This window comes from Ammodytes marinus (assembly GCF_949987685.1).
Source record: "Ammodytes marinus genome assembly, chromosome: 23".
NCBI classification, from domain to species: domain Eukaryota; kingdom Metazoa; phylum Chordata; class Actinopteri; order Uranoscopiformes; family Ammodytidae; genus Ammodytes; species Ammodytes marinus.
The window spans coordinates 15,088,593-15,111,654 of record NC_137227.1 but is presented as its reverse complement, the minus strand read 5'-3'; the positions used below and the strand labels follow the sequence as shown (position 1 = coordinate 15,111,654).

General features: G+C 39.3%; 2 protein-coding genes across 3 annotated transcripts in view; both read left to right on the top strand.

The window, feature by feature from the left end:
- pacs1 (phosphofurin acidic cluster sorting protein 1) overlaps positions 1-5,913 on the top strand; it is a 52,649-nt gene extending 46,736 nt beyond the window's left edge. Inside the window, exons 22-24 of the mRNA XM_080052092.1 lie at positions 347-588; positions 1,297-1,416; positions 2,202-5,913. Coding sequence (XP_079908218.1) covers positions 347-588; positions 1,297-1,416; positions 2,202-2,320 — 481 coding nt within the window. The 3' untranslated portion in view covers positions 2,321-5,913. The remainder of the gene's footprint in view (positions 1-346; positions 589-1,296; positions 1,417-2,201) is intronic.
- A 3,826-nt stretch (positions 5,914-9,739) lies between these two features.
- klc2 (kinesin light chain 2) lies at positions 9,740-18,927 on the top strand (the record flags this gene model as incomplete). 2 transcript variants are annotated; one of them, XM_080051581.1, is made up of 13 exons in its annotated part: positions 9,740-9,997; positions 10,515-10,848; positions 13,405-13,621; positions 13,986-14,175; positions 14,986-15,159; positions 15,407-15,506; positions 16,432-16,481; positions 16,710-16,777; positions 16,971-17,079; positions 17,592-17,735; positions 18,027-18,151; positions 18,497-18,554; positions 18,797-18,927. In XM_080051581.1, the coding sequence occupies 13 exons, from the start codon at positions 9,740-9,742 to the stop codon at positions 18,878-18,880; spliced, it is 1,911 nt and encodes a 636-aa protein (XP_079907707.1). In that variant the 3' UTR covers positions 18,881-18,927. The 2 variants fall into 2 exon arrangements, with proteins under 2 accessions (XP_079907707.1, XP_079907706.1); XM_080051580.1 differs by having other exon boundaries at positions 17,526-17,735.
- Positions 18,928-23,062: the final 4,135 nt, after the last annotated feature.

Genomic DNA, 23,062 nt, shown 5'->3' with positions numbered 1-23,062 from the left:
ATTATTCTTTATGTATTTATTTATTTTTAATTCCTCACTCATTTAGAGTGCCGACATTTAATTTTTTCATTAAAAACTTAAGACATCACATGTGACATTGGGATTTGTTCTATAATCTGTTTAACACAAAGCACCTAAATGTCATGTTTTTTCAATACATTTGTTCCAGTGTTGAACACGATGTACAAAATTCACAATGGATTCCAACTTTTTTCCCCCAATACTTTTGAATTTAAAGTCAGTTTGGTAGATACTGCTGCAGAGGCTACCTTTTTGCAGTAGGGACTTCTCTGTGTAAAGACCCCTCAGCTCGTTTTTATTTTTGGCCATTTCTTTCTGTGCTTAGGAGTCCCAGTATGTCTCACGGTGTGGACGCGATAGGCCTACAGGTGGACTACTGGCTGGCCTCGCTGGCGGAGAAGCGTCGTGAGGGCGAGCGGCGCGACACGGGCTGTAAGAACACTCTGAAGAGCGCCTTCCGCTCACTGCAGGTCAGCCGCCTGCCAGGAGGGGGCAGCAGCACCGACACACAGGCCCATAGCAGCACCATGGCAATGACTGTGGTCACCAAGGAGAAGAACAAGAAAGGTGAGAGCAGGGGCAGAAGAATTCATGTTTGAGGGATACTCATTTTAAGTGTCCCAAGTCGAAGCACACAATGAAACGATTAAGGATTTTATTAATGTCAATGTCACTTTATCTATGAAGAGATACTAGTGTGTGACAGAGGGCTTCCCCTTTATATCATTCCATTATATTACATTGTCCATAAGTGTGAGATAACGATCAAGAGGAATTCAAATTGAAAGTCACCAAGCAAGGTGTTTGCATAGTTGAAATTGTGTCAGGTGTGATGGCAGTGTAAGATTACCCAGCATAACATCCATATTAGAAATCCAGGGTTGAAATGATTTATATATCTTTAATTTTTATTTGCTTGTATTTTGTCTGTTTTTCATTTGTTCTGTATTTGTAGAATTGTATATTCTTTGATATGTGATCCTTAAAAACTAAATTAATAAATAAAAATTAAAAATCAGAGTGGAGATTAGAGAGGATATTAATTCCATGTTCTAGGTCATAGTGCCATATGAAACTATTAAGGATTGTATTGATATTAACATCACTTTATATCTGAAGAGATAGTGTGTGATCGAGAGCTTGCGCTGTAGTTTAGATGATGATTAAGTGATGATACATTGTTTGTAAGTGTGGAGCAATTTAGAATTATTAGGAAATACCTGTATTACACTCACTCAACTAGGACAGAAACAAAATGTCTTCCCCTCTCTTCAGTTCCCACCATCTTCCTGGGAAAGAAGCCGAAGGAGAAGGACTTGGACTCAAAGAGCCAGGTCATTGAAGGCATCAGCCGACTCATCTGCTCCGCCAAGCAGCAACAGACCATCCTGAAAGGTAACCACTAAACCCAGCCATTGTTATTGTGGCAGTTCTGTGCCTTCATTTTCCTTTATAGCCTAGTGTAATATGCCCAATGCAATATTTAAGGTATGTGTTCATAGGTCTGTATTTCCTAGATGCGTCAAGATATTCAAATCCAGTTTCCTCTCATAGGTTAAGCAACGTCCACACTGATACCATGTCAAACTTGAAAGCTGTCATATTTAGGTTATTTCTTAGTTATTTTTAGGTTTATGTGTGTCTAAAAATATCTATGGATTTAACAATTTTTGCAGTCAAATATTTGTATACGACAATCCATTTCTTACGAGGGTCAGTCGTGACCTGTTTTGTGAGTGTTCTAGAGGGTTTCTTAAAAGAAAAGCCCTTTTTGACACTTAGTAACTAGGCTATTATGTGTCTTTGTTTCACTTCATTTGCCTATTAAAGATGGATTCAGCAATTTATTTTGGACAATGCTTGTTTATCATAATCACCAAGAAAATGTTAATACACAGCCTAGGCTCTGTAAACAGGAGTGTTCCTAGCTATGTTGGGCCCCCTTTGTTTACGTGTCAGTTTACAGAGCCTAGGCGGGTTAAATAAAACCAGATTTTTTTTTCAGTGCAAACAGGGTACAAGTAGGAAGTGGATCGTGAGGAGATATTCACTAGTTTTGACAAAATTATTTTGACAACAAGCATTCACTAAAATCGCTGACTTTACCTTTAAGGTTTGACTTCCCTGTCATTCTGTTATTTTTGCTGACTTTTTGCTTCTCATTTGTGTGTGTCCTGCAGTGTCCATAGACGGAGTGGAGTGGAACGAGGTCAAGTTCTTCCAGCTTGCTGCCCAGTGGCCCACTCATGTCAAATACTTACCTGTTGGATTGTTCGGCTACAGCAAGCCCCCGTCCTAGGGGCGAGCGCCTGCTACCTACCTACTCCACTGACCCTGAACTAGACCTTCGACTTCCCCTCGATATTCTGTCACAACCTTGGTGCAAAGATGCCCCAAAATGGAGGAAATTGAACAGCTGTTTCTTTAGTTTTATTTTGGCTAAAGTGGACTTGTTTCTCTTTTGGGAATGAGAGGAAGAGTAGGAGGTGGAGGTAGGAAGTGTTAGGGTGCAGAGCTGTTACTAGTCACTTTAATGGCCCCTTTTAGGTGTGTGTTTGTGTGCGTGGCAAGTCCGCATGCACACGTGAATGTACAGTGTGTGTGTGTGTGTGTGTGTATGTGTTGTGTGTTTGTTTACAAGGGGCTTACAGCACAAGTTTTATTAAGCTTACTGCCATTTACGTTTCCGTTCTATGGAATGCAATAGCATGCAACAACTCACCGATTTCAAGCAGTAACCTCAACCTTTTGACCCGTTTCATACCTGATCCACACCGTGCATGCTACAAAACTAACATATACATTCACTCATGTGCCGGAAGAAAACAGTTACTCAAAATAACAAAAAAATAATAAAAAGTAATGCAACAGGGCTTCAGTGTTTTGCATCAGCAAGTGAAAACACAATGTCGGGTCTACTCCGCAACAACAAATGCATTCAAATAGATGGTTTGCATGTGATGAAGCTTTTCACATCAACAGTACACATGCCCTTCAAAACAAAACAGGCCCCTACTTATTTTTAAGTATTTTATTTTAAGGGCTATTATATGATTTAAGATATTTAAAGAAAGAAAAAAAATTGTATCTATTAAAAGAAGTGTCTTTTTTTTTAATTGTGCTCTCGTGCAAAATAAGAAAAATTCATATACGATAAAAAAGTTAAAGTTCCCTTTTTAAAGCAGTTTTGTGATAGTGCATAGTGTAATGTTTCTGTGAAGAGTTGTAAGGATATCAGGGCAGTTTTTCTTTATCTTCTCATTTGCTATGCACTTATAAATACACATCTGGGTGTTTGCAGAGTACAGCTGGTTAAAAAAAAATGCATTAAGAGGACCAGAGCTAACAAACAAGCTAACCAAATGCATCATTAAACAGTCCAAAAACTCTGCCGGGTTGCTGGGGAAATCTAAGGGTATCTAGTGAAAGACCTGCAATAAAGCACAATGTTTTCTAGCTGTCCTCCCAAATATGCTTTATTCTTTTTATCAAGAGTTAAATAAAATAAGTATTTGGGTCAATTTAAGTTATTTTGGCACAGGTCTGCGTCATACTTTCTCTTGGATATCGTGAGGTGATAAGTGAGTGTACGGTAACTGGTTACACGTGTGTGTGTTGAAATACATGTAATGTGGTCAGAAACTTTAAAAACAAATCACTTTATAGGAAGAATACCTTTTTTACCATGTGACGGAGGGCATGCAATCGGTTTGTGGGTGTGTGTGTTAGCACTGTGTGTTGATGGTGTGGTCATTATCAACATCATTGATCATTGATGATCAGAGTAAGGTTGCAAAAAGCTGCCATCTGTTTTACTTTGTAGCCTGGCACAAAAGGTGCATTGTAGATGTTTTCCCCCATCACCTAACAAAATCACAAAAATTGGATAAAGTTTTATTGAAATGGTTTTATTGATATTCAACTTCGGTGCAACAGTGGTTTATTATAATCGTTTTTGAAAGCTATTTATCTAATTGCAAAGCTCACTGGACGTTGTGTCACCTACACTGTAACCCTCTCCAGTAAAGTATTAGCAAAATATTTTTATTTTTTTTAGGTTGTCAATGCCAATGTTTAATTATTTTTTATTTTTTTCATATTGTTTTTGTTTGTCTGAAAATGCATTATAGCGTGTGTTCTTTTTAATCCTCTCTCTCTTGATATTACAGTGTTACGGTCGTCTCAAACTCTGTTACACAAGGTTTCACATTCGGGTCGACTCATTTGTTAGCTGGAACCCCTGACCCACATTCGGTTAAGTGTCGATGGATAGTAGTGTTGATTCCAAATATTTGAATGTATTGAATTTAGTTTACATGTGCTGTTATGTGTCACTATGATATGACCATTTGGTGTTATTCGGCCTAAAACAGTTGACAGACAGAAAGTTTGGATACTTTACTCCAAATGTTTGTGTAAACAACAAAATACAAACAGTGGGCCTCTCGAACACCCCCCTCTAGAAACCTGTACCTTTCCTTCACTTGTGTTTCTTAAAACCAGACTGTCTGTCTGGTTTAAAAATTCCTGAATATCAGTGAGTGACTGTTGATTAACTGTAGAGTTGTTGAAGTCCCCTAATAATTTAATTCCAAAATCTAAAACTATACTTTAACTTTAAAAAAATACTGACTTAAAATGGCATAGAAGTAAGGGTAATTTGCTGTTATGAAAACAAACATGATCTTAAGACCTTTGCTATTGATTAGGATTTAACCGTAGTACCTTTAGTATGTATTTAATATTATTCTAATAAGGTCATTAGTCACAACTTTGAAGGTTTGATTTATTATAAACGAGTACTGCTTATTTTTTATTTGGAAAAAAAGATTTAGGAAGGGAAAAAAAATCTTTGCAAAATTTCTCGAAGGTTTTGGAATGACATTTTCTATACGTATACTGTAACCATGGAGGGATTGTGAACTTGACATTGTGAACCAATCCAAAACTCTCTGCCTTGTAGTGTCGTTAGCCTAATTATTACAACAATTTCAACTTTTCCTAAATCGTATTAAGTCATATTTTATTGACTGCCTGTCCGGAACACTGATTGAACTGAACTAGTACTCCACTGAAATACAAACAAAAACACTGCCAAATTAAAATGTGAAGGAATTGTGATTATATTCAGATTTGTGTTTGCGTGTGTGTCTGTGTTAGTGTGTGGGCGGTTGGGTGCTGAAAACTGTCAACACATTAACAACAAAGTGATCCTTGTTCGAAAGTCATCATTTCAATGTTTTGGGGAAACACAAAAAAAAACTATTTTCAGTAAATTATTATTATTTTAAATCACGGCTACATTCTGCAACTTTTTCTCTTCACCGTTTTTCCCCTCACACTTACCGTTTACATGTTTTTCTAAAGTCACCTAAAAAGCAAACTCTGGTTGTTCAGTGTGTAAAAGTCTTGACCTTGTTCCTGTGTTTTTACCTGTACTGTCTGTGTTCGTGACGGTGTTAACGATGGTTCCTCTCTGTCCTTTTTACTAAACTAGTTGTGGTTAGAGATTAGGAGCTGTTCAGGCCCGTCAACAATGTCTGTCAGTGATCAGCAGTGTCTTTGTGAACTAATCTTAAATGACCCCGTCCCCACTATTCACACACACAGCTTGTACATTTGCTGTTTGTCGTCACGGGAACGGGATTTTGCCTATTCGAAAAAGCAGTAGATTTCTGCTCCCCGACGAGCGGCCTAAACTTGTGGAGAGTATTTTTGCACATTTTGCCATTGTTTCTTCTTCAGCAGCAGTCTTGAGCTTTTTTGCCTTTTTGCCTATAACAATAATTATTAAAATAAACTAATAACGCTTGTACATATCAGATAGTACTTGTTATATTGTATTCTTGTTCATTTTTTTCTTCTGTTTTTTATTTGACATGTTTTGTATTGTACTGCTTTTTTCATGATTACTTTTGTCGAATCAAACAGATGTGGGATGGAAAGTGTTTTATTGTTTCATTTGTTTTTTTAAATAAAAATATTCCTGATTTGTACCTCAGTCTCATGTTTTTTTTTTAAAGAAACCGTATGTATGTTTTTGTGTGTGTTTGAGGCTAATATAACGTATTTATTCTTACTTTAAATAGTAGTAAAATTGCAATTAACACTAGTTTTACAGATAGTGTTTTCCAAATAAAACTAACAGAAAAAAATCTTGTCATGGAACAAAAAATGTCCTGCAAAAAAAAGGGAAAAGATCATATTCCCCCCTTCACTGATCTTGCAGGAAAAAAAACACATCGATTTTATTGTTGCAATTACACCAGATAATTGGAACATTTCATCCTCAATTTAAATCTGGTAACACATATTGAGAATGAGATTAATAAAATAGCTTTTTTATTGGGGATAAACTATTACTGATTAACTGACTTTCTGAAGGTGATACTGTAAATAAATAGTGCCACCTGCTGACAGCAGAACCCAAAGAGCATGAGCGAAGCAAGATGGTTCTCTTCCAAGAACATCCTCTTTGAAAAACCTGCTAAATCTTTATTATTTCTTTTAGGCTATATATGTATTTATTTCCTTTTTGGCTAGCATCCATGTTGAAGGTGAAATTAGCGAGCTACTTTATTTAAATACAAACCAGGCTAAAGACCCAAGTGATAGCAGTTTAGGTAAGCGTAAAGACGTAAATCTGCAGGGAAATGTGTATTCTCTACAGAAAGACTCATAGATATAAATACATGTGTGTGTATTTATATCTATGAGAAAGACTGGTGAAATAACGTTACTTAGCCTCCTTGAGAATCAATACTTTAGTTTATGCTAATGAGTTCCTCTACTTTACGCATGCGCTTGACAATTTCCCGCCCCCGTTTGCAAAATGCCAGACGTGAATCATCTTGACATCTCAAATCATCTTTGGTTGTAGATTCTGGGAGAACAGCCATTTTTCGTCTCCCAGCTGTCACATTTGAAGCTACAGCATCACTTTATTATTTCACTGAATTATTTATTTTTTTATGTGAGAAGGAACAGAAGGACTACGGCTAACACTGTAGACACAGAGCTTCCTCGCTATCTGTTGTCAAGTGACAACTTAGGTAAGTTACCGTAGTTACTGGTAGGAGCTCGCTAAGGTAGCTAAGTCACAAACTCCAGCATTAATCGCATTAAACGAGGTGCTTTGGTAGCTATTTCGGTGAGCATAGTGCTGGCAATGCAAAATATCGTGAGAAGAAGCCTGAAATTAACAAGACAGGTAACCTAACCTAAGGGTAGTTCATAGCACCCGGCGTCCTTCAAAGTAGAGCTAACTCTAATTTAGCTGTTAGCGGTAATAATAACTACGACACATTAACGTCAATTCATTTAATAAAGAGAAATTATAATTACACTTTTTTCATTTACTCCTATCATTTCTAGTTTTCTGATAAGCTGCATTGTTGTGTTTGTCTGCACTTTATGTGGCGAAATGTTGGTTTTAATTTGGAAAAACACCACCGGAAGTAGTTTGTTTGTACCTTCGTAAACTTGATTCTTGGTCCTTCTGGAGCATCACAACATTGTCCTGCCGCTTTGTGTGTTAGAGGGCCAACAAGCATCGCACTTGTCTTCGATGAAGGTAATGCAAAACTATATCATAAATGATATTCAAATTAGCTTGCAGTCGCAGTTCTTAACATAGACGGGTTTCTTTGTAAGCAAGCTGTGAAATCAAACGTGCCGTTACACCATTCATTGTCGAGCTCCGTATGTGTGTCATCTGCAGTCACCACTTGCCACTGCGTTTGATTACGAAATAGCACTTTTTAAATGTGCAATTTTATATTCTCAACCGTGCCTAAATAGCATAATGTACTTCAGCTGTGTGTGTGTGTGTATTGTGTAACATATTTGGTGCTCGGGCCTGCACTGTTTACAAACAGCTTACGTAGCCTACATGTTCGGAAACCAGCCATTTCAACGCAGGGAATGGCGATTATATAAGGAATCGTCTCGTTATAGCTTCGTCCTCGTGTTATAATATTTTGTGTATGCTTTCCATCGTGGGTCACCTTCATTGATACGCTGCCAAATCCATACCCTGCCGCCCCTCCCGGTCACAGGCCCCCACCGTCATTCATTCATTTATTTATTCACGCCCTAAAACCAAAAAATAGACTTTTCCGGGATGCACCAATAAGCGATTACTTTCATTTCGGCGCGTCACCTTTTCTGACAGCTGCGTTTGCAAACCTTGGGACTTAAAAGGTTAGTGTGAATATTGGTGCATTGCAGTCAGTGTATGAGGCGGATGGGAGGGGGGTGGAGAGGAGGATGGGTGAATGAGAGAGAGAGAGCGAGAGAGAGAGAGAGAGAGGGAGAAGGATGAGAGAGAGACAGAGAGAGAGGGAGGAGAACAGGTGCACCTCTGCCATCAAAGTCACGATGCTGCACAATTGACTCCTCTGTCCCTCTGCCGCTGCAACGGGTTTCTGTTACAGCTGCTCAATATTTAGACCATTTGCTAAGGCCACATCACTCTGCCTGGACTGACTAGCCGACGTCTGAAACATAGATAGTAAATAATAGGTCTGAAATAATATCCAGAAAGTTCCATAACCATCAAACCCCATCCTTATTTTATACAACATCAATTCTTTACGACCATGTTTTTATAACAGAAACTCGTTTTACAATTTTGTTTTTTACAATTTTAATACAAAATTAAAACATTATTTAAAATAAAAGTTTTTTAAACAAAGATATGTCGTTTCAAAATGTCACCTATTTGGCTTAAGAACAGGCCCCACCAAAACAATGGTAGGGTAAACACTGTTGTCCTTTTCCTAAACTAGGCAACGGAAGTTTAACCTTAAATTACGAATGTATCTTTATGTTGTCGCTGAATAGGTGGACATTGAACGCCTCTTTATCTGTATCCGTTTGGTCATCATACTTTCTCATGATGACTAGTAATGACTAATCATTTCTTTTTATAGACCATTATATCACCCACACTGCTTCTGAAATCATCAATAATGCAAACCAGGATTTCGTGACACAAAGAGCTTAAAAAAGTTGCTGTTTTATTGAAAAAGGTGGTGAAATAAAATGGAAAATTAGTGGTAATGGTTAAAGAAAAATGTAGATTCAGCATTTTGGAACATTTGTAGGACAGAAGAAATGCAACTACATCGCTCAAAGAATAGTGGTCAGAGAGGTAATCAAAATATTTTGACGCAGGAGCTGAAATAAGGTTTGTCTGGTGTCAATGGCATTAGCCTGACCGTGGAAACTGTCTTGGAACAGCAGATCTGTTGAGTGACTCATTTTAATTGGCTTTACTGCTCACTGGCAGCTGCTGCTTAGAGATCAGATGGATCCTCTTGTCATGAACTGAACACGTTTTAACTATACGTATACTGCAAATGCATGCACGCACTCACAAACACACAGGTAGTCCCCACAATATCATCATTGTCATTGTGTGAACAGAAAAATGCCTCACAACAGGAGTAATACCAGCCCCCATACCCACACAAACACACACACACACACACACACACACACACACACACACACACACACACACACACACACACACACACACCTACACCTTATTGCTTTCCATCTAGCCTAGCTACCCAAGGGCTATGTTGTCTAGTAATGAAATGGGAAACCCTTCCTTAGCTGCTGAGCTCTTTGAAATTGTAGAACAGATGAATGAAAAGCCTCTACCTCTCTTCCTCCCCCTGTTTCCCACAGTGTGTCTGACCGGAGGCTAATGTCCACCATGGTGTATCCACGTGAAGAGACCCTGGAGCGCCTGAGTCAGGATGAGATCGTGCTCAACACTAAGGCTGTGATGCAGGGCCTGGAGACGCTGAGAGGGGAACACGCCCAGCTGCTCAATTCTCTGCTGGACTGCTCCAGCGCCCAGCCGCCCCCCGTCTGCACACAGCAGCCCCCAGGCCAGCAGGAGAAGTCTGGTCTGCTGCGCAAGAGTCTGGAGGCCATCGAGCTCGGCCTGGGAGAGGCTCAGGTGAGAGAGAGAGAGTTGTAGTTGTATGGGAAACCAAGAAGCTGCTAATAATTTAGGTAAAATAATTGCCATATTTTAACATTTCAGTTTTTGTGCATAGAAGTTTCCACTTAGCATTTACATTTCACACACAGGGAGGATGTTCTCAGATATTATTTTTTTATTATTTGAGGAGCTATGTGTAGTCTGTGTAGTATTCGATAATGCATTTGAAATATTTATATCAAAGAAAAAGTGTGATAGGCTAGGAAATAGGCTTTAATTTTTATTATTTTTTAAATGTTATTTATTTATTTATTCCACAAAGGAAGTCATAGATTCCACCAACCCAAAAACAAACAACAGAAACAATACACATGACATACCTCACCACAAACCATATATAACCATCAATTAACAACCAAACACCCACAGATAAGAATAGAAGAAATGGAAGAGAACCAATACCAATAAAAAAAAATATTTTTTATCAAAAAAAATCATTCTATTCTCTCTTTCCCTTGTCCCCTTACACCAGGTGATCATTGCCCTTTCCAGCCACCTGTCTGCCGTGGAGTCAGAGAAGCAGAAGCTGCGTGCCCAGGTGCGTCGGCTCTGTCAGGAGAACCAGTGGCTGCGTGACGAGCTGGCGGGGACGCAGCACAAGCTCCAGCGCAGTGAGCAGAGCGTGGCACAGCTGGAGGAGGAGAAGAAACATCTGGAGTTCATGAACCAGATCAAGAAGTTTGACGACGACGTCTCGCCCTCCGAGGAGAAGAGCCAAAATGGAGGAGGGGGAGGTTCTAGTGGAGGAGACACATCAAAGGACAGTCTGGATGACTTGTTCCCCAATGATGATGACCAGGGACCAGGTATGACTCTCTCTCTCTCTCTCTCTCTCTCTCTCTCTCTCTCTCTCTCTCTCTCTCTCTCTCTCTCTCTCTCTCTCTCTCTCTCTCTCTCTCTCTCTCTCTCTCTCTCTCTCTCTCTCTCTCTCTCTCTCTCCTCTCTCTCTCTCTCTCTCTCTCTCTCTCTCTCTCTCTCTCTCTCTCTCTCTCTCTCTCTCTCTCTCTCTCTCTCTCTCTCTCTCCTCTCTCTCTCTCTCTCTCTCTCTCTCTCTCTCTCTCTCTCTCTCTCTCTCTCTCTCTCTCTCACTCACTCACTCACTCACTCACTCACATACACACAGTTTATAGAAGGATTATTCTCATGATCAGTTCATCTACAGATTCCAAATCCTCACATTTCAGAAGCTGGAACCAGCAAATGCTTAACCAATGAGTAAAGCAAGCAGTTATTATCACAATAGTTTGTGTGTAATCTTTTCTTTTTTTTTACTTATTCTATCAGCTACAGTTCAAAGTGAGTCTATATTATGGAAGGGATGGTAGATAGTACCCAAACCTACAGGCTGTAGCATATTTAGGGTGTATTCACACAGGAAAGTCCGCTAGTTCACTTGCTTTGGTCCAGACCAAATAGAGTTTAGATTTATTTCTTTTTTGGTGTGGTCCACTTTCATATTGCCCCTTTTGCAAGTGAACCAGCATTAAGAAGTAAAACCACACGTGGTCTGAGGTCATTTATTCATTGGACAGACATTCTGGGGTGGAGAGGTGAAAAACTAGTCTCGGTGCGTTTCCAAACGCACCGAGACTACCTCTTCAGCTGGGTCTCGGAGCGCTTGTTTGGTCCGCCCCCGAGTGCGATTGCTGTATTCACACATGTCTGAAAGATGCGTACCGAAGGCGGAAGTGCACCCGAGTTCGTTTCAACCGAACTAAACACGGCATGTGTGAATACACCCTTACAAGCACATAAAGTTTGTAATAATTTGCCATAATTGGTTAATATATAAAGTATTCAGTCTAAAGTATTCTCAAACTCAGAACAGGAGGAGAGTCAGCGGTAGTGGTAGATCACAGGAAGGAGAGATAATTGCTTTTCCTTTGTGTAGCCACAGTCATTTTGCACGGTCGACCTTTTCCGCCAGTAATAATGAGCAACCATGAGTCAAGTCAGACGTATTGCAGCACACAATGGTTTATAGATGTAGAACGCATCAATACACATTAGATGAAGATAGGCCACAACATTTTATACTGTTATTTGATAGTTATTATGGTTCATACAACACAGCCGCAATTCATTTTACAGGGGCTAAGGCAACGCTAGTGAAAGCATTGAAATAAAGAAGAGAAATATGGTAAAAAGGTCATCAAACAGTGTCTCTTTTTAGTCGAAGGGTGTAAAGTCATCGTTTCATTGGACGGTAAAAAGCAGACAGTGTATGAAAAATCCCACAGTAAGATGGTGTCCCTGAAGTAAGCATGTGTTCACAGTTTATTTAATTGCAGCTATAAAGGTCTTCGGAAAGGTCATTTTCACTCGTGGAATTTGATCACGTCCCTTAATAATTCATAGTTTAAGGTTTTTAGATCATACTGTATTCTATTTTATAGAAGGGTGTTAATATGAAGCTAAAATGAATCATTCCTGCTTTCCTAACAGTTTTGTACAGGAAGAAGTGTCAAAATAAAAATACTCATGGCCCAATACAGTCAAGCCTTTCAGTAACAGAAACTGAACTTCAGTTTAAGAGTAACTTAAACACTGAGGCACTAATAGTTGGTGTACATTTCCACACAAGCAACTCCTTGTATAAGCGGCAGTCCTGCAGTTTAGCCCCTCAACTGTGATATAGTTTAGATAGAACTTCTTTAAAGCAGGAGCTGTGGTTTGGTTAATGCTCAATTCGCTGTCTAAACAGAAGCTCGGCCTTGTAGATGGATTTGTGGATCCCTATCAACAAAGTGCAGATTGAGAAGGTCACTTACAGTATGTGATGCAGGATAATGTCTAGCTTGTTCAGCTTAACTCCCCATTAGCGAAACAGCACAGTATATGCCGCAGTACTTGCCTCAAGGTCTCTTCAATTATGAATACGTGAGCACTCAGAAATGCGCCTTCGAAGTTAAGTCACTTTGATTCCTTCGTTAAACTTTTACATTCAACTGCACGTTTCGCCATACCATGTAAAAATCTGCCTTTATGTAACGTATAAAGACCTGTAATTATGTTTCAAAGATCATTAGTAGTAAGTTAGTTTATAAAAACTGATTTGACCTTTTTTATGCCCTTCCTGGGTAAAATAGGATATCTGTTTACATAAATACCTTTTTATTTTTTTTAGTAGCTATCTACTTTTTATTTTGTCATTGTATTGAAATTGAAAGTGAGAAGATTAAATTATATAAGTAGAGACAGACAGACAGACAGACAGACAGACAGACAGACAGACAGACAGACAGACAGACAGACAGACAGACAGACAGACATGTAAGCAGGGGGAGGGGTTAAACTGACAAAGGCAGAATGTATGAAAACAGTATAGATTAACAACAGACGTCCGACCCTCTGTCTCTCAGCCCAGCCCAGTGGAGAGGTGGCAGCGCAGCAGGGAGGCTATGAGATCCCAGCTCGTCTGAGGACCCTCCATAACCTGGTGATCCAGTACGCGTCTCAGGGCCGCTACGAGGTCGCTGTGCCGCTCTGTAAACAAGCTCTGGAGGATCTGGAGAAAACATCCGGACACGACCACCCCGACGTAGCCACCATGCTCAACATCCTGGCCCTGGTCTACAGGTGGGGAACAGAGAGGAGGGAGTTTATATTGAACGTTTAGTCTCCCCTCAAATGAAAAAAAGCAATGGGAGAGGGTTATTTTCTTCTTTGTTATTAATATTTTTAGTTTTTGTTGATTTTTATCAGATTGTTCAGTTTTTTTCTATATACAGTATATGTATTTTTTTTTTGATTATGTTAAAAGAAATTGTTGAAATTTTCTGTTTTTGTGGAGTTTTTACATTTAAAAATGTACCACATTTATTTATTTTTTAAATAAAGGCATCTATGGTTGAGAGAACATTAAATGGTTAAACATTTATAATAAGTTTCAAATCAAAACTTTTCATATTTTTAACTGTCCTTGTTTTGTTTTTGCCTCCAGGGATCAGAACAAGTACAAGGAGGCGGCTCACCTGCTGAACGATGCTCTGGCCATCAGAGAGAAGACTCTGGGGAAGGACCATCCAGCTGTAGCCGCTACACTCAACAACCTGGCTGTGCTCTACGGCAAGAGGGGAAAGTACAAGGAGGCTGAGCCGCTCTGCAAGAGAGCTCTGGAGATCAGAGAGAAGGTCAATACCCACTACACCAACAGTACATGTGGAAAATGTTTTTTGTACACATTATACTGTATATATTTATATTGGTGAACTAGGGCTGAATTTAGTCTTGCCTTTAGTCAATTAATCGCCTAATCATGTTTCTGCTCATTGATCATTGGCTTCCATTTATTCCACACCAGACAAAGAGGCTGAAACACCCAATTATAGTTTTGTCTTATTGACTTGGCATAAGATTTTTTTTTTATTGCGACTTACACTACCATTGTGATTTATTCACGCACACTAATTAATTAGTTTGATTAAAAGCTCATGAGTTATTTACAAATGTTGAACAGTGTTACTAATAGGCTGATATTTATACCACAAAAAGCGATTTATCATAATTTGTTGGGAGAAACCGAGCAATTCCATGTAAAATCAGACATTCATTACCCCCAAATAGCCGGAATAGAATGATCCTTGTTTCTTAACCAAATTTTGCGACTATTTGCAGGGACTACAGATGCAAATTAGCTTAAAGCTATAATCTGGTATAGTGCATCAAATGGCAACATTTATGTTCTAACTGTACATTGTCCCTTTTAAATAAAGATTTTAATAATAATAATAATAATATTTGACTGTGAGATTGGCAGTCGATTCGGGCTCCTTCGATCAAATCGTGGACTTTTCGGGGTCACCCCTAATGTCAACAGTGTATTTTGTGTTTGTTTGCAACCAGCAAATATATTGAAGTAAAGAATACATGCTCATGCAAAGGATAATGAATCTCTATGTAGTGATGAATGATCTTGTGATTGTGTGTCTTACTGTTTCCAGGTGTTGGGAAAGTACCACCCAGATGTTGCCAAGCAGCTGAACAACCTGGCCCTGCTGTGTCAGAACCAGGGCAAGTACGACGAGGTGCAGTATTACTACAGGAGAGCACTGGAGATCTACGAGTCCAAACTGGGAGCTGACGACCCCAACGTGGCCAAGACCAAAAATAACCTGGTAGGAGAACGTTCTTAAGATAATGCACAATAGAACACAGTCCTTCTATTAAAAATAAATTGACATACAGTAATACAATTGTGGTGTGTTTGTTTTAGCATACTTTTTTGTTCTACTTTTCTGCAGCATCCTGCTTATTTTCTGCTCTTCTGTATTCTAATTTTGCGATGATATGTTTATTTTGTTAACTAGCCTTTCCAGTTTAGACACATACATTTAATGATGATCAATGTTGTTTTCCCTCCAGGCTACGTGCTACCTGAAACAGGGGAAGTTCAAAGATGCTGAGGCTCTGTACAAAGATATCCTGACCCGGGCACACGAGAAGGAGTTTGGATCCGTCAATAGTGAGTAGAGCTAACGCTTTTGACCGCTGCACATCAGACAACATAATCACAAAGTCATTTGAAGTGCAGACCTTGCTGCTACCAGGTTTTATGTTAGAATTTGGGAATTCTTTCAGAGACTTTCCCTGCGTTCCAATCGCATACTCTTTTTTTTTACTTTTCTACATACAACAGCTATAAAAGCATAAAAAGTATGTACCGGTAGTTAGCATGCAGTAGGCACACAATTGGGACATACTTTAACTTATCTATTTCATCATAACGTTGCGCCCTGAATGTGCCTCTTGCTCATTTATCTGTCGCATTGCTTGTTGTTGCTGATTTTCCACACTAAAAGTTACGACCGGATGTAGTAAGCATCAGGGTATTTTTTAGCATGCTGCATCTGACCACATGTATTGGGACATCCTAAATATTTGTGTACCATAGTAAATAGCAGGGAACTATGGGTATTGGAACTCAGCCTATATTTTTCACAAAGGAAAAGTCCAGGAATCAACCAGAATGTTTAATTCCTCGGTTGTCATGTTTTGGGGATTTCAGCTTTTAGATTCCCTGCGGCTGCCCTCTGGTCAGGGGATTAATTTGGTGCTATGGAACATACGAAGCGGCTTAATGTTACCGCCATCGCTAAGCCCTCCAAACCTATTTGGTGCTCACATGCCCAGCACCAGAGAAAAGCCTGGACAGGAATTTGACATTGTAACGAGTTTGATGAAAGGCCGCCATGTTTTTTTTTGTCTTTTAAAATCAAACCCAGTGTGTTAATAAAGAGAGGCTTCAATTTGAGATGTAGGTCACTCCAGGGATCCTTGTTATTTTCTGGCCAATTTTTTATGTACTGTGCTGCTGTCGACTTGTTATATTGTTCTTGTAAACAAATCGCATCTATATGATTGTTTTTTTTTTGTCTTTCTTTCTTCAGATGACAACAAGCCAATCTGGATGCACGCAGAGGAGAGAGAGGAGAGCAAGGTACTTTGATCTAGTTTGACCTTTTCCGTCAACAGCTAGCGTATTACGGAAACGGATTGGACGGAAAAATATAAATGATGGAGATCAGCAGACTGTACAAATGACAACTGGGACATTTTTAATAGGCTGTTTTAATGGGGTAATGTTTCATACTCGGCTCCTTCTGTTCTCTCCTCCTCTTTTATTATTAACCTCTCTCTTTTCTTTCCCTGTTGCTGTGTCTCTCAGGATAAGCGCAAGGACTCCGGCCCGTATGTAGAGTATGGAAGCTGGTACAAGGCCTGCAAGGTGGACAGGTGAGTCACACATTTGCATTCACTGGACACCTGTAGGAATCAAATGTTTTGTTAATAAAAAATGCTCCTAGATTTTTTTGACTTTTTTTGGACTTTAAGAGACAAAAATAAACGGTTTTGTATTGCATAAAACATCTGTGTACAATCATTTAAAAATTAAATGCAAAGAAATAACTTTTGATTTGTCTTGCAGCCCCACAGTAAACACAACACTTAAGAGCTTGGGAGCTTTGTACCGTCGTCAGGGCAAACTGGAGGCGGCAGAGACACTGGAGGAGTGTGCCAGCAAGACACGTAAACAGGTAACTACACACACACACAAACACACACAGTCATAGACGGCTGCTGGTCGCTTAAATTACAGCTGTTGCATTAGTCGTCTGGGCTCCTTTCAATGGCTTTCTCAGCTAACAAACCTTATTAGTTCACACAGCCTTGATTTATGAGCCAATAAATGAAGCCACCCTGATTTAAAGATCAGTCATGAAGCTAATGTGTGTACGTGGTAGTAAAGATAGCAGACATGCTGTGTAAGCTATTGAGAAAAGGCTGTAATTTTTTCCTTCAATCACTTTTATTTGTTTTTATTTCTTTCCCTCTCTGTCTGTCTGTCTGTCTCTCTCTCTCTCTCTCTCTGTCTCTTTCTCTCTCCTTCTCCCCCTCTCTCCCTCTCCTCTCTCTCTCTCTCTCCCTCTGTCTCTCTCTCTTTCTCTCTCTCTCCCCCCCTCTCTCTCTCTCTCTCTCTCTGTCTCTCTCTCTCTCTCTCTCTCTCTCTCTCTCTCTCTCTCTCTCCCCCTTTGTCTCTCTCTCTCAGGGTATTGATGCCATCAACCAGAGTAAGGTTGTGGAGCTGCTGAAGGACGGGGGGGCCGGAGGGGCTGACCGACGCTACAACAGAGAGGGAATGAACGGGCCGAGGGGGGAGAGCGAGGGCGACGACAACGCAGAGTGGAACGGGGTTAGTTCAACATATGGATGCAAATATATTCCAACTGTATTTCAACACAAATAATCCTTTAAATAATAAATTAATGAACACAACTTTGCAAACAAGGCAGTTGAATCCACACATTAATTATGTCATTATTTGTCATGTAAATGTCGAAAGACCTTTATAACCTTCAGTCATATTTTTGAGTGAACCAACAACCGTCTTTATAGTCTGACGAGCCTAAACAGGAAATCTTCTGAACCGTATTTGTCTTCACTAAATGTAGACCTGGTTTTATATTTCCTTGTCTGTCCTCAGGATGGTAACGGGTCTCTGCGTCGCAGTGGATCCTTTGGGAAGATTCGTGACGCTCTGAGAAGGAGCAGCGAGATGCTGGTGAAGAAGCTGCAGGGGAGCGGACCTCAAGAACCCCGCAACCCAGGGTAAGAATACTCTGAGTGTGTTTGAGTCAAGAGTTAGGTGTAGGGCTGAAACTAATGATTGTATTATGTTGTTATCATTTTTGTTATATAAAATGTTAAAGACACAAGTTCAGAGCTCGCTGTAACGTCTTCAAATTGCTTCAAAAGTCTGAAACCAGCTTGATGTGGGCTGAGCCAGCTACCTAAATTATATTTGATTGGAAATGTAATAAACAAAGCAACACTAGTTAAACCAGTTGATTGTGCTTACCTAAAAAAATTATAATTATAAATTTGATATGATATGCTGTTATTGAGTATTAAATGGTCATGGCTGATTGTTGGTTTGTTGTTTGTTTTTCTCAGAATGAAGAGAGCGAGCTCCCTCAACTTCCTCAACAAGAGCACCGAGGAGACCACACAGGTATGACTTCTCTGTCCATGTATTCACATGTAATGCACATGATATACCCAGGCCTGTGTGTGGTAAGAATTAAACATTGTAAAAACTCTCCTATTGCAAAGTTTGGAAAAATCCAATTGACAAATTAAATAACTAAATGGGAATATTTATCTTTGGATAATCCATTGAATCAAATGTGTCTAATCATCTCAATTATATATTGTCCAACAGTAGTTTTGACATTTACCGTTCTGTTTTTTTAGGACACCAACCCCGGATTCTCAGAGTGCAGGGGACTAAGCTCCAGCAACGTGGACCTATCCAGACGCAGCTCCATGATTGGCTAGACGAAGCCAGGAGGCGGGACTAAGGAGGGAGAGAGAGACAGAGCGGCTGTTTGCAGCTTGGTTTGATCTAACACAGCTTAGGCTCCAAGCCAGATCAAACACTTTGCACCTGCAGCATATTTTTTAAAGAACACTAGAAGAAGAAGAAAAAAAGCATCATTGCCACATTAAACGTCATCCTTTAACGCTGCTGCATCGCTGTACAAACCGCTGACCCGCGATCAGAGAAAGAGAATATTTAGATACACATTATTCAGCATGCTGCTTCTTAGAAAGTGGAATGTCTGTCTGCACCTGAACGCCTCTTGTTTTTCAACTCATAGCCATGTAGCAAAGCATCATATCCACATCGTGCAGACACTCAACCTTAGCTAGCTAGCTAGGCTAAACGTACTCCGGTTTCAGTTCAGAGAGAAATAAGCATTGCACTGTGTATATTTCACCAGTAGCATGAGGTGTTGATGCTAACCACACAGCGAAAGCATATCACAGACGGTTAGAAAAAAAATATATAAAAATTGGTACGATCCACTTAGATTTTATCAGTGAAAACAGGTATAAAAAGAGAACACAAGCAATCTTTGGGGATTTCCACAAAACATTACCACTAACCATTTAAACCTCACTATTTTGCCTTCTTATGTTTTATTTTCATTTTTATTTTGTATATACGGTTTTAAATTATTTTATATTTTCATTCTTTGTATATAGTGCACACTGATTTTTTGTTGTTTTGTGTTTTCTCTTTGTTTACACTTTATTGGGTTAAAGAGGGTTTTTCAGTTGGAGAAAATACTACTCATCTGAAGGGGGAGACTGGAAAAGATGGAAGGAAGACTAGAAATGTTGAGATGGGCACTTTGTCCATAGGTCAATGAAGGAATAGTCACAATTAGTACCTCTATCATTGAAATCTGCAGACATTCAAGTTAAGCTATAATCTTTGTGCGCGACAATATTATAAATGGAGACAGACGTTTAAAAAGGGGTCCAGAAAGTACATTTGAAAATAAACCGTCCTAAATCTTAAATCTTAAACCGTCCCTTACACTATCTACTGTATGTGGCACAACATGAAGCTTAAATGAGACACTATAATCTTGAATTTCAGCTTTACATTTCCTCACTTCTGTTGTGAAAAAAATGTAATTGAACTGAATGACATTGAAGGAAAATGCTGTGAAAAAGATATTTAAAACTAATTTGTTTACAATCATAAATCCAGGATATTTAAGGCATAATCAGCCCTCGTTAAAAAAATATGGCTAACTACCTTTATTGTTTATTCAAAGCCGATGCAATGTATAGGCTACGATGTGTTTACTTTCAACGAGATTCCTCTTGTGAAATTGATTTAGTTTTTTCTCTTATTTGCTGTTGTTGAATATGTATCAGTTTGTACAAAACAAATGTTGTGTTTTTAAAGCTGACCTGGGCGGACTGTGTCAGTTTTTAATCAAACACTTGAAATCTGGCTGTTGACGATCCGTCCTAGACAAATTCTGATGAGTTCTTGTTTTTGAGTCCGAGCTTTTTTATCAACGGTACTGACAACTAAATATTTGAATGTTAAATGTTATGTCGTCTGGCAGCGTTTACACTTGATTTTTTTGTGATGTGCTGTTTGCAAGCCAGGAGCTAAAACGCCACCAAAACTACACAAATACCAAGAGATACTCCACAGAATGTACACGTCTTAATACGTCAAGTCGGAATCAGGCTCAGCAGCTTGTGACATCACTTCCTTTAACTGTGAACGGATTGTCTAAGACATTTTTTTTTTAACTTTCTCTTGTAAGCTGTCTCAACCTTACTCTTAAATTATTCTAATGCAGGAAAGCCAAAAAACGAAAAAAAAATATTCTTGACAACCCGGAATTCGATTCCAAAAATGCGAAGACGCAGGTTTTTCTCGATGGCATTTTGTCAACGACAGTGCATGCACACTGTCGCCATATGCCTAAATAACATGACGTCGACACTTTTTTGAAATCACCTTCAACAAAGTCGCAATGCTGAGTCTCGAAAAAAAGTGCAAATTATTCCATCGGCTTCTGATTGTGATGAATGTGCGAGAAGGCGCAGGTTTTCAGATTGTAATGAGGAAATAAATGTATGAAAGGAACGAAGGATCAAAGCAAGTGTGTTGCAGAAGCAGAAATGAAAAGTGCTTTAAGTGTCGTTCGCGGCAAATAATGTACAGAATTATCCGTGTAGGACCTTTATATGAATGTGTACTGTAAGTCACTTCACACATTAGATTGATGGGCAATTTCACTACACAATCTTAACACCATATACAGTAGTTGTGTGACAAAGTTAGTGTGACACTAATTTGTAGTTTCCTCTACACACTGTAACACACATAATTAAATAATCAGTCCTTTACTGTATTAAACAGTCACTACTTCACACCTAGGTTAGTTCTTCTGGGATTTCTCGAGCATCTCAGACTCGGTAAATATATGAAAGTTAATACACTGTGTCGCCCAATGAAAAGAGCTTAAAGATAAATACAACTGCTACAGTTTTTGATCCAAAGCTTCAAATATTAAATCAATTCTTTGTTTCTCCGATGTCCAAATATTTATGGGGATGATTGCATCCATGGATTGTGAATAATGTGGGTTACAATGAGGGTCTTCTTGTATAGGTGTGGGGAGTCTTAGATTCAGCTCCTGTAATGCTGATGAAACAATAGTATCTTATTGTGAAGGGGCCAACTTAATGTGTATTTTATCAAAGGTTCAAATAAAAACAAACTCCACTTTTCAAAACAGATTCTGTTTGTCTTGTTCATTTTCATCCACATCTGGATACATCTCCTGGGCGTCAAAAGCTGTCCGGATCACACACTTTGAACATTTCTAAGTGAGTGTGTATGGCTGTAAGGGTGTGTATGTGTGTGTGTTCACAGCTAGGGCCGGGGGTGTTAACCGTACGCTGCCTTCACATAGGTTAGTCTCTGTATTTCTCTTTCTGTAACTTCCTGTGTCAATCGTCAGCCCACAAAAAGGAAACCAGACCCACCAGAGTTCAATGCTGAGAATTGGAAACACACAGTCACACACTGATGATCAGCTGGTGTATTCTCGAGACACAATCGCGCCATTGAAGTGAAAGATTCCAGCTTGAATTAACCGGGATCACAAAGTAAGGTTATGTACATTTAAGTGTCTAGCTCTAAATGCTATTTCAGGGTTTTTATTTTGGTGACAGGAAATTCAAAGAAATATGACTCTAGCTAGTTCAATAAGTTCCTCATCATGATACTGTATATTAATGTTTGCTTATGTTAACTCTGCCTATAACTTTAAAACTGCATTAAAAACGTACTCCAAAAGTCTGTTTTTATAGTCAAGAAGGTGACAGCTACTTTGAATGTGTCACTCTGAATCATGGTGGCGATCCCATTCACCCCCATTCAAATGTACAAATGTTTACATCCGTTACAGCCCTTAGCACCTACCTAATAAAATTCATAGATATGTAGGTGAGTAGATTGATAGATACTTTATTGATCTAGAAGGAAATTCTGTAAACTAATAAGCTGTGCTTTGTTTAGAGACACCAGAGATCATTTTTAGGGGCGGAATGTCAAACTAAAGTCTCATATTGTTTTGTTTACTATGTTAACCCTAAACCTAATCCCATGATGCCCCAGGGTCTGTCTCCATGTCCTCAGCGCCCCCCTCCAGTCCCACCAGCCTCTCGGCCCCGTCTCTGGTCCAGTTCCAGCTGGGTCTGTTCAGGGAGGTGGTCCGAGTCTCCGCCGGCAATCTGAGCTACCGCCACGCTAAGAGGCTCGCTGCTGAGGTCATAGAACGCAAGGTAATCAACACTGTGAGTGAGGGTGATGCTTGGTTGATTGGGAAGCCTTAAAGGGACATTTCACACAATTTTTTACTTGTCATGTACAAACTATGAAGGCTTTGTCTCAAGAATTTTGGGGGAATCTTTTATAGGAACTTTAAAATTGTAAATGTGAGGTGTGGGGTTTGATAGAAGTGGCAATTAAGAAGCAAGGAAGATGAAAGGTGCTTTTGAGTTGCATTATCATAATTATAGGATCCAACAATCTTGGGAGCCTGGCCCAGACGAAAAAACTTGATGTTTTGGCCTCTACTGCTTTGAGTTTTTGACCAATGAAAGAAAAAAAGGTTTACAGTATACAGTGCTGTA